The sequence below is a fragment of the Pyrgilauda ruficollis genome, unplaced genomic scaffold (assembly GCF_017590135.1).
Source record: "Pyrgilauda ruficollis isolate IOZ18807 unplaced genomic scaffold, ASM1759013v1 scaffold1, whole genome shotgun sequence".
Lineage (NCBI taxonomy): Eukaryota > Metazoa > Chordata > Aves > Passeriformes > Passeridae > Pyrgilauda > Pyrgilauda ruficollis.
This window is the reverse complement of record NW_024508100.1, coordinates 3785540-3799740: the sequence shown is the minus strand read 5'-3', so window position 1 is coordinate 3799740 and position 14201 is coordinate 3785540. Positions and strand designations below refer to the sequence as shown.

At 36.5% G+C, this 14201-nt stretch overlaps 1 protein-coding gene across 1 annotated transcript in view; it reads left to right on the top strand.

Annotated features, from left to right (window-relative positions):
• The window catches only part of POLN (DNA polymerase nu), an 88422-nt gene that overhangs the window by 36380 nt on the left and 37841 nt on the right, over positions 1 to 14201 (top strand). Inside the window, exons 16-17 of the mRNA XM_041458410.1 lie at positions 547 to 624; positions 1049 to 1163. Coding sequence (XP_041314344.1) covers positions 547 to 624; positions 1049 to 1163 — 193 coding nt within the window. The remainder of the gene's footprint in view (positions 1 to 546; positions 625 to 1048; positions 1164 to 14201) is intronic.

Here is a 14201-nt window from a genome sequence, read left to right as displayed (position 1 = left end):
CTACACTATGTCAAGTGATATTCCCTGGATGCATTCAGTTTCCAGTACCTTGTGTTAGTGTTTCATCATATTATGGAGGATTTCTGTCATTACAATTTGGATGCCTATGCTTGCTGTATGTTCTCAATATTATATTCCCCTACCATCTGTAACTCAGAATTTGGTTATTAATACATTGCTGCAGCATGTTCAAAGATACGAAAATACATATTTTTACTTATTTTTGTAGACATTTCTTTATGAATGTATCACTTATTAAGTGATCTGTGAATAATGTTAGTTATTGTATATATTTGGTAGCTTGTGTTTAGGAAAGGGTTTGGATTTGAGAAAGGAAGTGAGCAGTACTGCAAGGATGGTGGAGATAAAGTTGTACATGGCTGATACAGTGAAATAATTGTGATGCTGGCAGTTGGTGCTCTGCTAGTTTGCTTACACTGCCGTTTCTGTGGTGTTAGCTGTGTATTTGGTATAAAACATTCTATGGTTTGCAGCACAGTATTTTTGAACTGGTGTTTGGCATTTAAATGTGTATCTCCTCTCTAGGAAAAGAAGAGGACGTAATAACTATTTCCCCAAGAACACTGTTTGTTTCAAAAAAAGGATGTACATTTTTAGCAGCAGGTAATAGAGAGAGTGAATTACTATTCTCATACATATTAATATTCACAGTTCTGTCATGTCTTTTTCCCCTCTCCTTTGGATGACATATTTTACAAGGCTGTCAAATCCCTTAATAACAATTAATATTGTTATATGATGTGTGTTCCTTATTATGCTTTGGAAGTGGATGATGTTCTAGCCTTGTGAGTAGAAACAGTTAATAAGATTCATTAACACATGAAGATAATGAAGGATTGAGGCACTCTGTGATCCATAGCTGGAATATAGCATCATCAGGATGAACTTGTTATAGGCATCTGCCTTTTTTGAGAATGAAGAAATGATTGAATACTTCAGGCTTACATTTTAATTTGTGATAGTCTGGTTAAAATGCAGGTAAGTTTTTATTTTAGAGCAATAGATGTATTTTAACACTGTTTTCTAGACTTTTCCCATATTGAGTTAAGGATCCTTGCTGACTTGTCATCTGAGCCAGAACTTCTGAAGCTGTTCCAAGAACCTGAAATCACTGATATCTTTTCTACACTGGCTTCTCAGTGGTAAGATTAAATGTTGCATATTTTAATAGTAATTAGACAAAATAGTAAGAATAACCTAAGCTATTGTATTACTGCATAATGATAACAAAAGACAGTATTTTGCTACAATATCTATTGTTCATGCTATTTTAACACTATGAATTCCCTTCTGTCTTTCTGAGCTTTCTCTTCTCCACATATCAAAATGCTGCAATCCAACTGCCCAGTATAAGCCTTGTGGCTAAAGCTGATGCAATGATATATTGTGAGCAATGGCTGCTGATAACTTCCTCCTTCTATTATTTTTAACCAATTTTTTAAAAAAATCCAGAGCAGCACTTAGAGAGGTTGTCCATCTGAAAAAACAGAACAGTTTTCTCAGTAAAAGTACAAGCATTTTTGAAATTTACTTAGATATCCAATAGAAGTATTGGAATCAAATTACATATATTTAAGAAACAGAGACTAGAGCTTATGGGATTTCTTTTCAGCTAATAGGGTTTAGTGCTTCCATATTCTGGAATTATTTGGAAAAAGTGCTACCCCAATAATTTTTAAAAAAGCAGATTTTTAAATCTCCATATCTATATAATTATTTACCGACCTCTTCAGTAGGCCAATTAAAATATGAACTGTCAAAAAAAGAATATTAGTCGTTTAGCTGTTGAAGGTATTTTATATTGTTGTTTATATCATGGTGATGCCTAAAAACCTCATTTGAGACTGGGACTCCTTTGTATTCAAAAGTGCATGAGCATTCAATAAGTGCCAGGATAGATGTGAAGAAACCTGTTTCAACAGATAGGTCAGAAAAACATTGAATAAAATGCTGTAGCATAAAGCTGCTTTAATAGACTGAAGTTCATGTAAATATTGTGTAATTTGCTTCTTTTCTCTTTTTCTCCCCTTCTCTTTTATCTTTTCATCTCCATTTTAGTTGGAAGATTGTTAGCTGATAATGACAGTAAAAATACCTGTGATTGATTGAGCTCAATTCTCATCCTACAGTTTCTAAATTTTTGCAGGCATAGTCTTCCAAACATGGTATTTCCTACACACTTCCGTAGTTCACAGTCTTAGAATCCTAGAATGGTTTGGGTTGGAAGGAACCTTAAAGATCATCAGGTTCCAGTTCCCCTTCCATGGCCAGAGACACCTTCCTCTATCCCAGGTTGCTCCAAGCCTCATCCAGCGTGGCCTTGAACACATCCAGGGTTGGTAAATATTTGTTAATATGCTCTGAATTTGTACAAAGAAACAAAATGGAACTCGCATTATATTTATTCTGCTACCAACAACTGAATCAGTGCTTGAGACGTGCATTCTGGGAGAACAAAACTCCAGACCACAAACATTCCACTGAATATATCTATGGAAAGATCACCTTTCTTTTAGAGTTTCTTAGAAGCTTCTCTTGATACCGTAATCAATTCTTAGCTCTAACACGATATCACTGGAACCTCATGATGGAGTTAAATCCTTATTTTAGTTTGATGATTTATTGGAAATGTATGCATGAAGATGAGTCAAATTTTGTCTCAGCTCTGGGCACTGCTCCAGAAATACCATTCTATTCAGCAATCTCATGGCTCTTGGCAGCCGTCCACCTCTTGCAGTTGCTACACGGTAACTTTAAATTTAATGAAATATTACAGGCAAATATTTTTATCAGACAGAATTGTCATGGTGTGTCTACAAAATCATTACATAATGATTCTGCTGACTCTACTCTCAAGCTTCAGTAAAGCTAATGCTTGGAATAAACTTTCTGTTGAATCTGTTAGATGACTTATGAATCACAGAAACACAAAGGGCGTGTTTAATCTCGTCTAACCTTGGACATCTGTCACATACTTGGAGAGATTCATTTGGCTGACTGCTGATATACCCTGTGTAATAAGATCAGTTGCACAATAAAAGTGTTGAGTTCTCACCATTGAGAATAAAGTACATCTGGGGTGGCCAGCTTAAATGTAGACATCTGTATTTGTTCTGACAAATTGAATTCCTCCTGTTGGGTCAGTTCCTACTGAACTCATCTTGGATTTTTGAATGTTGTCCTTCATTTCTTTGGCACTAAAGAGAAGATATAAAATTACAGGCTTCACAAATCCTTGCTCATTCTGGATATTTATTCCTCTTTCATAGTCTGCTATTGATAAATAAAATCTTTAGGGCCAAAAATTAGTCAATTGACTTTATTGTAGTTGTTCTACTCACATTAGAATCAGTTATGAGAAGAGCAAAATAAACAACAAATCTTTTATCTCTTCTTGGCCGTCTGGTTTTTCTGGGTCTTAATACTTTAAAATATGTGCAACTGATACACCAATGGACATAGCAAATGTTTTGTTCTGTTTGAAGGAATTGTATGTTGTTACTATTTGTAAATCTTTCCTAACGTATTTTGTACAATTGGAAGAACCTTTACAAAAAAAAGTTTTTTCTCTACAAGGTCTATAAAGAATGGATTAGTTTCTGAAGCTCCCTCTCCAAGGACAAAAAATTAGGTGACTGTTAGTATCTAGTAGCATATCAACTTCTGAATGCATGTCAGGTGGTATCTTTTAACAGGTTTTCTGTATCTAAAAATCCTTAGACTGATAAATATTAAATCATAAATAGAGAAGAATACATTACTGGATAGAAATCTGAGCCACACTCCAGAGTCCAGCCAAATTTTGTATCAGTTTATTCACTTATTTTTTCTAAACTTCATGGCTTCTTCACTGAAACATAACTCCATTCCTTAGCTGCCCTTCAGACTAAAGCCTTCAATCTGAACTCCAACCTTCTTTAAAACTTTCACAGGCTTTTTATAGCATTTGGCAGGAAATACACATGGGTGGGCAGTTTCTGCAAAGGGTGAACTCTATGAGTTCCTGATTAAATTAAGATCTCTCATGTATAAAAGCTTTCCTTTCACAATTTGGTTAGGTATTCTGTGCTGTGAATCAGCCTATCTCTGGTGCCTTAGAGATGCATCTCTCTTGGAACCCTGTTGGATCCATGTTTCTGCTAAACATCATTCATATGGAATCTTTACCCTGGTCAGCAGAGCAGGTAGAGGTGTGTAAGTGTGGGTCAGCCCAGACTGTGTCTGTACATGGTAGTAAAGGGCTGAGTGGAGGTATTAGCTTCCAAGCTAAAATTCAGTCATGTGCAACACACTACCCAAACCACCAACCCCAGTGAGAGGCAAGGCTCCTGCTTGCCAGGCTGGGCTGGGGTCTTGTGCTGCTCTGTTGAGCTTGCAGAGACAGCTCATTTCAGGAGTATCTCAGCTCCAGCACTCTGTGCTTCCCTGCTCTGTGCTCAGCTGTTTGCTGGAGACACTGCTTGCTGTAGAGTGTTTTTGAAGTATTGTGTATTCCCTTTGGCAGAACTGTCTTGAAGTGGCAATTCACCTAAAACTATCAGAAGCTGCAGTTAACTTCCACAGAACCACAGAATGGTTTGTGTTGGATGAGGCCTTTAAAGATTATCTAGTCCATTCCCTTGCTATGGGCAGGGACACCTTCCACTAGACCAGCTTGCTCATCTCTGCCTTGCACAGCCAATATATTTTGGTCATCGAACATAGTTACCCCAATTAAAACTATGATAGAGATTTTGATGCTCACTTGTGTATGCTTAGTGCTCTTCCTCCTGTTGTGCTGTGATCATAGGGTGTTACCAAAATTATCTTACAGTGGGTCCTCTGTTATGTCCTACAAAGAAAAAGCCTTAAAGGTGGGTCGACACCTGCTATTACGACAACACCAAGAGTGCATTAGTGACACACTGAACATATGGCAAAGTTTCAAGGCTTGCCTAAACTTTTAAAAATTCATTATATAATGGATTCTAGCTACCTGCAAGTTCACCTTGTGTTATGTTGCTTTGATGGCCTGTGACAGTCATAATCCTTTTAAATCCAAATCATCATCCCAGTGCTGAAGGTGACGAGAGCTGTCCTGGCAGTTGTCTGACCAGCCAAGAGACCCAACTGCTGTTAGACATCCCACTGACAACAAACCTCAGTGTGAACTTTCTCTCACTGCTTTAGCTTTTACAAAATAAACAAAAAATAAGTAATTGTGTTTAAAATGCTGTTGATTGTGCATATCTTAAAATCACTTTCAAAAATAGATGCTGAAAAATAAGTTTAGTCTTTTAGGTAGTCTGCACTTTGCAAAATTTAGTGATTCGGGGTGTAATGATTACCTGTCTCTTTCAAACTGTTCTATTGTTACCCTTCTCAGGAGGTTGTTGTTCCTCCATCATAGTATATACTCATATTGACAACACTGAGTCAAAAACCAGGAAAACTATCTTGATTTAGCTAAGCACTTAAACACATCATAGTATGATGAGTTTCATATAGGGGTTTCATCCTGTCTGACTTCCGCCTACTTTCCTGCTTGAGTGCTTTTTTGAATTGGGATAGTACTGCTTCAGAGTTCCTATGATTGGAGCATTCATCCATTCTTAAAATATTTGGGTAAGTCCTTTCCTTTGTTTCTTTAGAATCTGTCTCAGACAACTGGAGCTCCCCAGTAGTGATGAGTTTCCAGCAGAGCACAGTGGTTCCAGCAGAGCACCCTCTATTAAGGGTCCTGAGAGCAGCCTGGCCATACAAATGCAACTCTGTTATTTATGGCTCTGAACAAGCTTAGTCAATTTAAGCTTGAAGATGCTGTCACAGTGATCAACTGTGTGCTACAGATATTCCTAATAGCTGCAAAGTATATTTATGTTCTATGTTTTATGTTCTCAAGCCTGAAATAGAACACCGATGTGTCTGTCATAATTGGCCTAGCAAATTTATGAGACTATTTTGCTCTTTCTAAATTATAACTATGGACTAAGATGGTAAAACATGTAGATGTATATCCTCGCAAAATAAGAGGTTCAGAGGAAAAGACCCTGTAAGTAGATTTGTTGCAAATGGATTGAAGTGAAAGTCCAATACTCCTATAACCAAAAATTTAGGAAACGGAATACCCAGGTGATTTATTGTCTCTAGGGATAATACTAGTGTATGAAATAAAGAACATTCTCTTGACCACATTACTTCTCTGAGATTTAATAATATTTCTAGATTGTTTGTATTGGTTTACTGTTATCTTCTCATGGTAAATCTACCTTTTCTTTGGATGATATTTGCTATTTGAGAAGGGGAGAAATTAACAAAGATATTTAGTAAGTTGTTACAGTATGATCTACTTGCAAGCATGAATTTATTACTGCCATAAACAGTGAATTTTTAATTGTGTGAGAGCAGAAAGATAATTGTCCCTGTGCACAAACATTCCCATGCAGTGATAAATTACCTGGCTATTTTCTGTCATATATTCTGTGCTATAGATTGTCTGTAGATCCAGTGTAATGATATCCAAGTTGGTCTATGCCTCAGAAAAATGCCTTTAATAGATAACATTGTTAAACAGCTGTACTCTAATTCTTTTTCAGTACAGAAATCAGAGAACACACAATAAGTTTACCTGTATGCAGTGAGTTTTCCTTAAATTCTAAAAGCTAAAAGAATAGGAGAGTAGAGAAATTTAAATAATCTCTATTAAAAATACTTATGTATTACTATATAGTAGAGAAATAGCTCTAATACTTTTCAGTATACAGATGTGTTGTGTATTAAAAGGTATAATGATCTGGTAACTGCTGCCATTCCAGTATGAAAATGGGTATCCTCTTTAAAGTATCAATTTCTTGCTCTGAACTGTAATTTAACCTGTACATATAAAGTCCTGATGGTGAATTAAAGTAACAAGGTAGGTAGTGCATACTCTTTAAGGGTGATATTTGCTCTGATTATACCAGTGAAAGGATGATTTGTGGCAGTTGTGTGCAATACTTACACTCATGGCAGTGTTTGAAAGAAGGCTGGAGAATTTGATAGTGGCCTAGTTGCTCCTGTTTCACATTGAGATCTGAGTTTTGTAAGATCCAAACCACAAAATACTCCCTTCTCTCTCATCTGTCATCTGTTCCCTCATATTCATGCTATTAGTGCTTTCTTTTGTGTGGTGATGGAGAGCAGCATGAATACCTGTGCTCCTTCCAGGTATTGAATTTACCTACTAGTAAGTACTGGACATAATAATTGTTCACCTGAGTCTGTGTGGCTTTCAGAGAGTTTAAAAAAATGGCTCCAGAAAAGAGGACATATCTCATTATGTCTTTGTAGCCATGGCAGTTTATATCTAAAATAAAGAAGTGTGTAATTATCCTGGAATTCCAAGGGATTTATAAGTTCTTTACCACCAATCATTTTGAAAAACATTTCTTTCCATTTTTATAGTGTAGGCTTGGTTGGCTGATGCTTTTAAGACATGGAAGGATGCTACCCATGGAAGCTTATACTATCCATGCCACAATCAGAGGAACCAGAACACTTCATGTCAAATAACCTTGGGAACTGTAGACTGTTTATAAAATGTTCTGAACATGAAAGTCCATCTCTCCTCAGCTGATATTTCTGTGTTATCATGGTGATGATATCTGTTCTGAACTGTTTTGTTAGAGACTGACATGCTGGTTTTGGAAATTATTGAAGAAAAAGCCTAGAGAGAGGCAAAGCACAGAATTGCTTGAAATTAGCATGTTGAAAGGAGAAAAGGCTTTTTGTTATGTTTTTGGGTTGTCTTTTTTTTTTTTTTTTTAATAAGTTCAGCCATCCTTGAATAAAAAGATGACAGTGAAGGAAGGTTTGGTTTGTTCTTTGCAGAATGTCTTCCTGCAGGAAGTGTGGAATTTTATTTCTTTACCACCTGCAAAGCAGGGTGCTCACAGAGCTGATCATATCCAGTGATGGCCAGGTGAGCCAAACTGTTGCATACTGGCAGTTGGTCTGGTAGGAACTGTGACAAAACAGGGACTCTTGTTTTTCCAGCCTCTTGGCAATTCAGGATACTTCCTGACAATAGCTCTATCTTCTGATGCCCAGCTGAGTTCTGAAGAACACAGGAAATAAGCAGAGGTATTTTGGATATTCCTGAAATTAATCAAAATAAGTCCTCATGGGCTGAATCATACAAAAAGATAACTAGGTCTGTTTGAAAAAGATAAGGTCAAGTATGCACAAATGCTTGGTGGTAGGCTGACTAAATATATATACACCTGCCCATATCCATTTCATACTACTTTGTTTCAAATACATTCTTTGTATTAAATAGATTAAAGATTAATCCTCTACAAAATAGTATTTTTTCAGGTTATTTCATATAACTGTATGGTATAGCAGATATGGAATTCAGTTAGGCTGCCTACTCAAATAGCAAGAGGAAAGGCCAGTTAATCAGGGATAAGTTAAATAGATTTCTGGGAAGTGAGCACCACATCTGCAGCTGAATGGTTTTTAAACAGATATGAATATTTGTCCTTCTATATTAATTTTATGAAAATAGTATCAACAAGCTTGAACAGAGTCATTATTAATCAAGAGATGTCACCTGTGTGTTTGTTAGGTGATTAAGGAATAATTAAATAATCATGCTTATCCAGGTGGATTTTCACTAAGGAAACAGGAAGAACTTTAGCTCTCCTGTCCCCATTAGCAGACACAGAGTTACAAGATGCAGCCACAGGGTTACACAGCTCCCTTTGCTCCAAGCAGAGCTCTTTTAGTTTTTTTCTTTGTCTAAATAATGAGCTATAGCAGTTTAAGGTTCTTAGAGCCTCATATTTGTCTCAAGATTTTTTAGATAATCCAGGCTATTTCAGACACTTCTAAACTTCTAGGGGTCTCTTGGGTTCATTAATTTCTCCCCTTTTTATGAACTTAATGTCAAGTCTGAAATAAATTTGCTTTAATTCATTTCACATCATCCATTGCAAAATGGCAAAATCTTTGTTTCTGGAGTTAAAATAAAGAGACATTCCATGCCACAGAGCACATATAAAATTTTGCAGTATTAAGACAAGTTACAGTCATATCTACTCTTTACTGGGAGGTATTTAGGGTTACTTCTAGAATCCTTGGAAGAGAGTGGAGAAAAGTTTTCCTGTGTGTTGCATGGCAGCCCCCTTAAATAAGTGTAACTGAGCATCTCTGCTGAAGTCTCTCTTTAGAAGTGTGTGACTGTTGTGATCCTTCTGCTCTGAAGTTTGCTTCTTTAACTCAGCCTGTATTGATCCACTGTAAATCAGGAGGTCCTAAGCTCAGTGCTGCCTGCTAGGACACTCACCAAGGTTTAATATAACATTTCTTTCATTATCATTTACTTTCATCATCATTTACTGGTTTTATAATCCTGTTACAATTTTTAGTTAGTTTCAAGGCTTCTACTTATTTTCCTTTGGTGAAACAGATTATGAAGAAGCATTTTTTGCAGTATATATATAATTTCTATTCTGATCAATAGCTAAAATATCTCTCATCTTGTACCTTTATTTAGAGTGATACTGACAAAAAATGTGGAATCAGTAATTTCTTATATGCTTTTAAGAGAGACACAATTTCATTTTGAAAATCAAGTCACATATTCAGGGACAGGTTCTATGTACAGGTACTTCTCATTATGAATCTGGTATTTAATAACTTGTTGGTAAAAAAGTTGTGGGTGAGGCTGTACCACTTGCAGCTCCTGTATGTGGTAAAAGGGGAAGATGTTCAGATTGCCTTCTCAGTATCAGAGTTTTAAAATGTTTTAAGCTCCAAGTTCAACACCTCATGGGTGTTGGTGTGGAATATTTTAACAGTGTTGCTTTTGCAGCAAACAGTTTTCTATGTGTTTTGAAAGCTCATTTGCAATAGTTGATATTAATGAAATTTAACACTTGTCTTGCTTTGCACTCTGACAGTCTATATGACAACCTGTGGAAATTTCACCTTGTGCTTTACACTGCCTTGTAGAAGTGCAGCTGTGGCTTTAGTTTAGACTGGCAGATAAAGCAGAGGGAATAAAGTCTTCACGAAGAATAATGGCTTTTGTTTTTAGAAGCTTTAAATAGATCAGGCAGCTAACTAGAAGTTTAAGCAGACAGCTTAATTTTAGGTCACATTGGGATTTTATTATTATTGCATATTAAATGCTTTCTTAGCCTTCTAGAGTAAATGAAAAATAAACTTTTACAATTGCCACCACCACAAATAACACAGAAAGTAGAGAGAAAGCAAGCTCTGAGGAGGCTGGATAGTCCTCAGTTGTTTTGTGGTGTCTGATAACTTTTGGCTTTGCTAATTTCATAGGAAGGTTTTGTTGTGTATGAAACTGTTATCTCCAAACAGTCATGTCCTTCTAGAGTGACTTTGATAAAATGCTCTGTTTTATGAGCACACTCCAGAGCTCAGTAAAATATTTCCATTTATTTCATTTAACTCAACTTCAACTCTAGTGTCAAGCTAAATTTTGATGAAATCAGGAATGTCACGGCAATTCATTCTTCACTTTTATTTTTGCCTTTAGTTCAGTGTTGACCCAAGGCATAGTAGAAATTTAAGCTGAAAGAGGTGTTTATAGAGAAGATTGAAAAAGATGGGATAGGAAGTTTCTTATCCCTCTCTGCAGAATTTGTTCAAGACACTTATATATAGCATGACTGATTTCTTCCTATTTTGATTGCCTGGACCAGATATTCCAAAGTCTGTCTCTTATTTTTTTCTGTATTGTGTGGATGCAATTTGATGTAATGTGACATCTCCTCTCTTCCCCTGCCTATTTTTCCTGAGCAAATTATACATTGTTGGAACAATATGATAGCTCTATGTTTTGTTCTGTGTAATATCTGAGATGGCATTTTATCATCTTTTGATTATATGTTAAGAACTCTGTTCTTTCTATTTCACTTTTCTGGTATTTATCTAAAGGCTGCTCTGAAGGTCCCTCTCTTTCTTTATGGGACTTTTGACATGTCCAAGAACTGTAATTATTTGATGCTCTGCTGCAGCTGCCTGTGTCATCTCCCAAAATGGTGCTGTTCTGTGTTAGCTATTTGAAGCTGCTTGAAGGAAAGTTTGAAAAGTGATTTGTGATAAATAACGACCTCCAAGGACATGAATGTGCATTTGATCCCTGTTGTTTTATACAAATAGCCTCTGAGAAATTTTATGCCACCCCAGTTTGCATAAACCTCTTAACCTATTAACATTTAATTCTTTCAGTGATGGTGCCCATCACTGTCGATGCTCACACCAGCACCTGAAGAGTTAGTTACCCTGACATCCTTCTCTACTGTACTAAGAGGCCTAGAGACCCTAAAATAAGACTGCCCTCGTGCTCAGAAATAAAAAAAGACTATGGATATGTGAGGTGAAAGCCCTTTTTCTTTTTTTCCTATAAGGGTGAAGGAGAGGAAAGGTGAAGGTTTCAGGGTAAGGTGTGCTCTTTCAGGTACCTATGTCAGTGTCAGGGACATTCTGTTCCACCTGACATATGTCCAGAACTGTGCATTTTTACAGAAAAATTGTCTAAGTGGCCTTTTTCTAATGAAGAGCACTGAAAATAAGTGCTATCTAATTTATCTCTTCAGTATCTGGTACCTGAAACAGCAACATGCCAGTAAATATCTTAATAAAGATAATGGATCACTTCAGTCCCAAATTAATCTCTCAGCAAATTGTTACTGATGATAGCTATAATTTATGACATAACCTTGTTGCAATTGGTTCCCTGCTACTCTAAAATGTAACAACAGAAGACTTCTGACCCTCATAGCAAACTGCAAAGTCATGTTTTTATCTTCTTTAAAATACATGAAAGTTAAATATGATGCTCTTTAAAAGGAGGTTGAGGACTAATGAGATAAATCTTCATGCAGTGGATTACAGAGGCTGCTCAGACAAAATAAATTACTTTATGATTAGTTATTGGAAGAAGTTTTAAAACACGAAAGTGCTTCTGGATTTTTACAGAAGTATTTTATAGGGGTTATAAAGATTTTCCTTGTGCTAAATACATAAAAAATAAATTAAACCACGGTTTGGTAGGGTGGCATACCCAAAGGGAAAAGAGACAAAATGACAAAAATGTTTTAGAGTTGGATGACATCAAGCTGACAGCTGTAGTCTTTAATTCAAAGAACCTGAACACAAATAAAAACTTTTAAAAAACTTCTTAACTAAATAAAACACAATGTTAAACTCCTGAAATGTGTGTTGTGACTCTCTCCCCTCTGACCCATGACTACATGACCCCTATATTTATGTGGAAGATCCATGCCAGAGGTCCTCCAGCATGTGCAGTGGCTACTGGAAGACACCTCTGCCTCTCCTGATGCCAGGGTGGGGTTAAATTTACATGTATATAAATATAATACTGTGTATTGCCCTTCAGGTAAGGAGGAAGAGAAGTGAGGGACCTGGTGTCCTGTGCTGTGAGGAGTTTCTTGGTGTTATTCTGTAAGCTTTTATCTTAATGCAAACCAGATAATGATAAAATTGCAAATATAGGCATTTGACATAACCTTTGAATCATACATGAGAAATGTTTAGAAGTGACATAGATAAAAAAATACAACAAAAAACTAATATATACTTAGGTTACATCCAAAATGTTTGTCTTTCTGTTACTCTTGGCCTGCTGTTTCCCTTCTGGCGAGATGTTAGTCTGCATTTTCGTGGTTGTAGATGCTTTTTTTTCATAGAATCCTAGAATCCTACAGTGGTCTGTTTTGGGAGGGACCTTGAAGACTATATAGTTTCAGCCCCCTACCATGGACAGGGGACACCTTCACTAGGCCAGGATACTCAGAGCCCATGGAGCCTGGCTGTGAACACCTGCAGAAATTGGGAGTCCACAGCTTCTCTGTGGAGAGGTTTCTTTCCTATTTTTAGAAAAGTATTTTAACTGTATTTCCACTTTTCTGGGCAGTCTAGAAAAACTTCATTTTTCATCCTGCTGTCTCCATGCTCTTATGTGAAAGATAATCTCATTACTTTTTGTTTTGAACATAGTTATGTAAATGCCTCATAGTTGTAGAAAGCATAGAAACAATACATTTTACATTTCTGTATGAAAAAAGATGGGCTAATTTTACATATCTTATGTCTAGCTCTTGATTGATACAACACAAAAGTAGTGATATATTTTGATATGACAATGTCTTCAGGGAAACTGTTTCCCAACCTCTTCCTTTTCTGTATTTTGTAGCAGAGATTAGCCAGGCAAAAGTAATTCCAAGTTTGCTTCTGCATATTACCTTACAAATGTCTGAGACAGAGTATGCCTGAGCCTTGTCAGCATTTTCCATGAGTCATGGAATAGCAGCTTTCAAAAAAATTGTTTATCCTTGCTCATTGCATTAGTGGTGGGTGAACTGGGTTACAGGTAGCCAATTTTTTTCCGTATGTCTTCAATACTCACATACATTGTTATATATATTCTGATTGGCTCAGATATAAGTTCTGCTAAACTGAAAAAATGAACTTTCAGAATTTACATGATCTACCAAATGATGATGCTGCTGTAAAACTGGGCTTCTCTAATTTTACCGATTACATAAATTGTCTGTACCTGTTTCATATCCCAACACAAAGTTCCAGGAACAAACTTAGAGAATATAAAACTCTCATCTGCTATTAAACAGCAACAGGTGATGGAAAATGAGATTTCTGTAGTTCACTGATGAAAATATAAAAAGCTGTAAGAGCCATCAGATGAACAACTGTGTACTCACTCATACATTGACTCATTTATTGGACATTAATGACCTCATATAAAATGAATTTAATGCCACTCCATCTCATTTCCCACATCAACAATTCACAGCTTGGACTTGGATTAATTGGCAGATGCAAGAGAGCAGCCAAGGGTTTGTGGCTATTATGAGTGAGCATAGCTTGGCTGGAGTGTAATGCAGATCAAGGCAACACATGCCTGCCAGATATTGTGTTTGAGGAGTTTGTTCTGCCTTTTCCTGTGCATAAACAGTTGGCTTCCGTCGCCACACAACCTTTCCCAGAAATTCTGGATTGTCTTATCGCATTCTTTTAAGACTGATTTCCTCCCATTTCTACCTGTTCTCAAGGTTTTATTTTGCCATTGCTCATACATTATGCCCTGTGGCCTCTTTAATCTTAATGGGTTTTTTATGTGTTTATGTTGTGTGAGCTCATTTCTG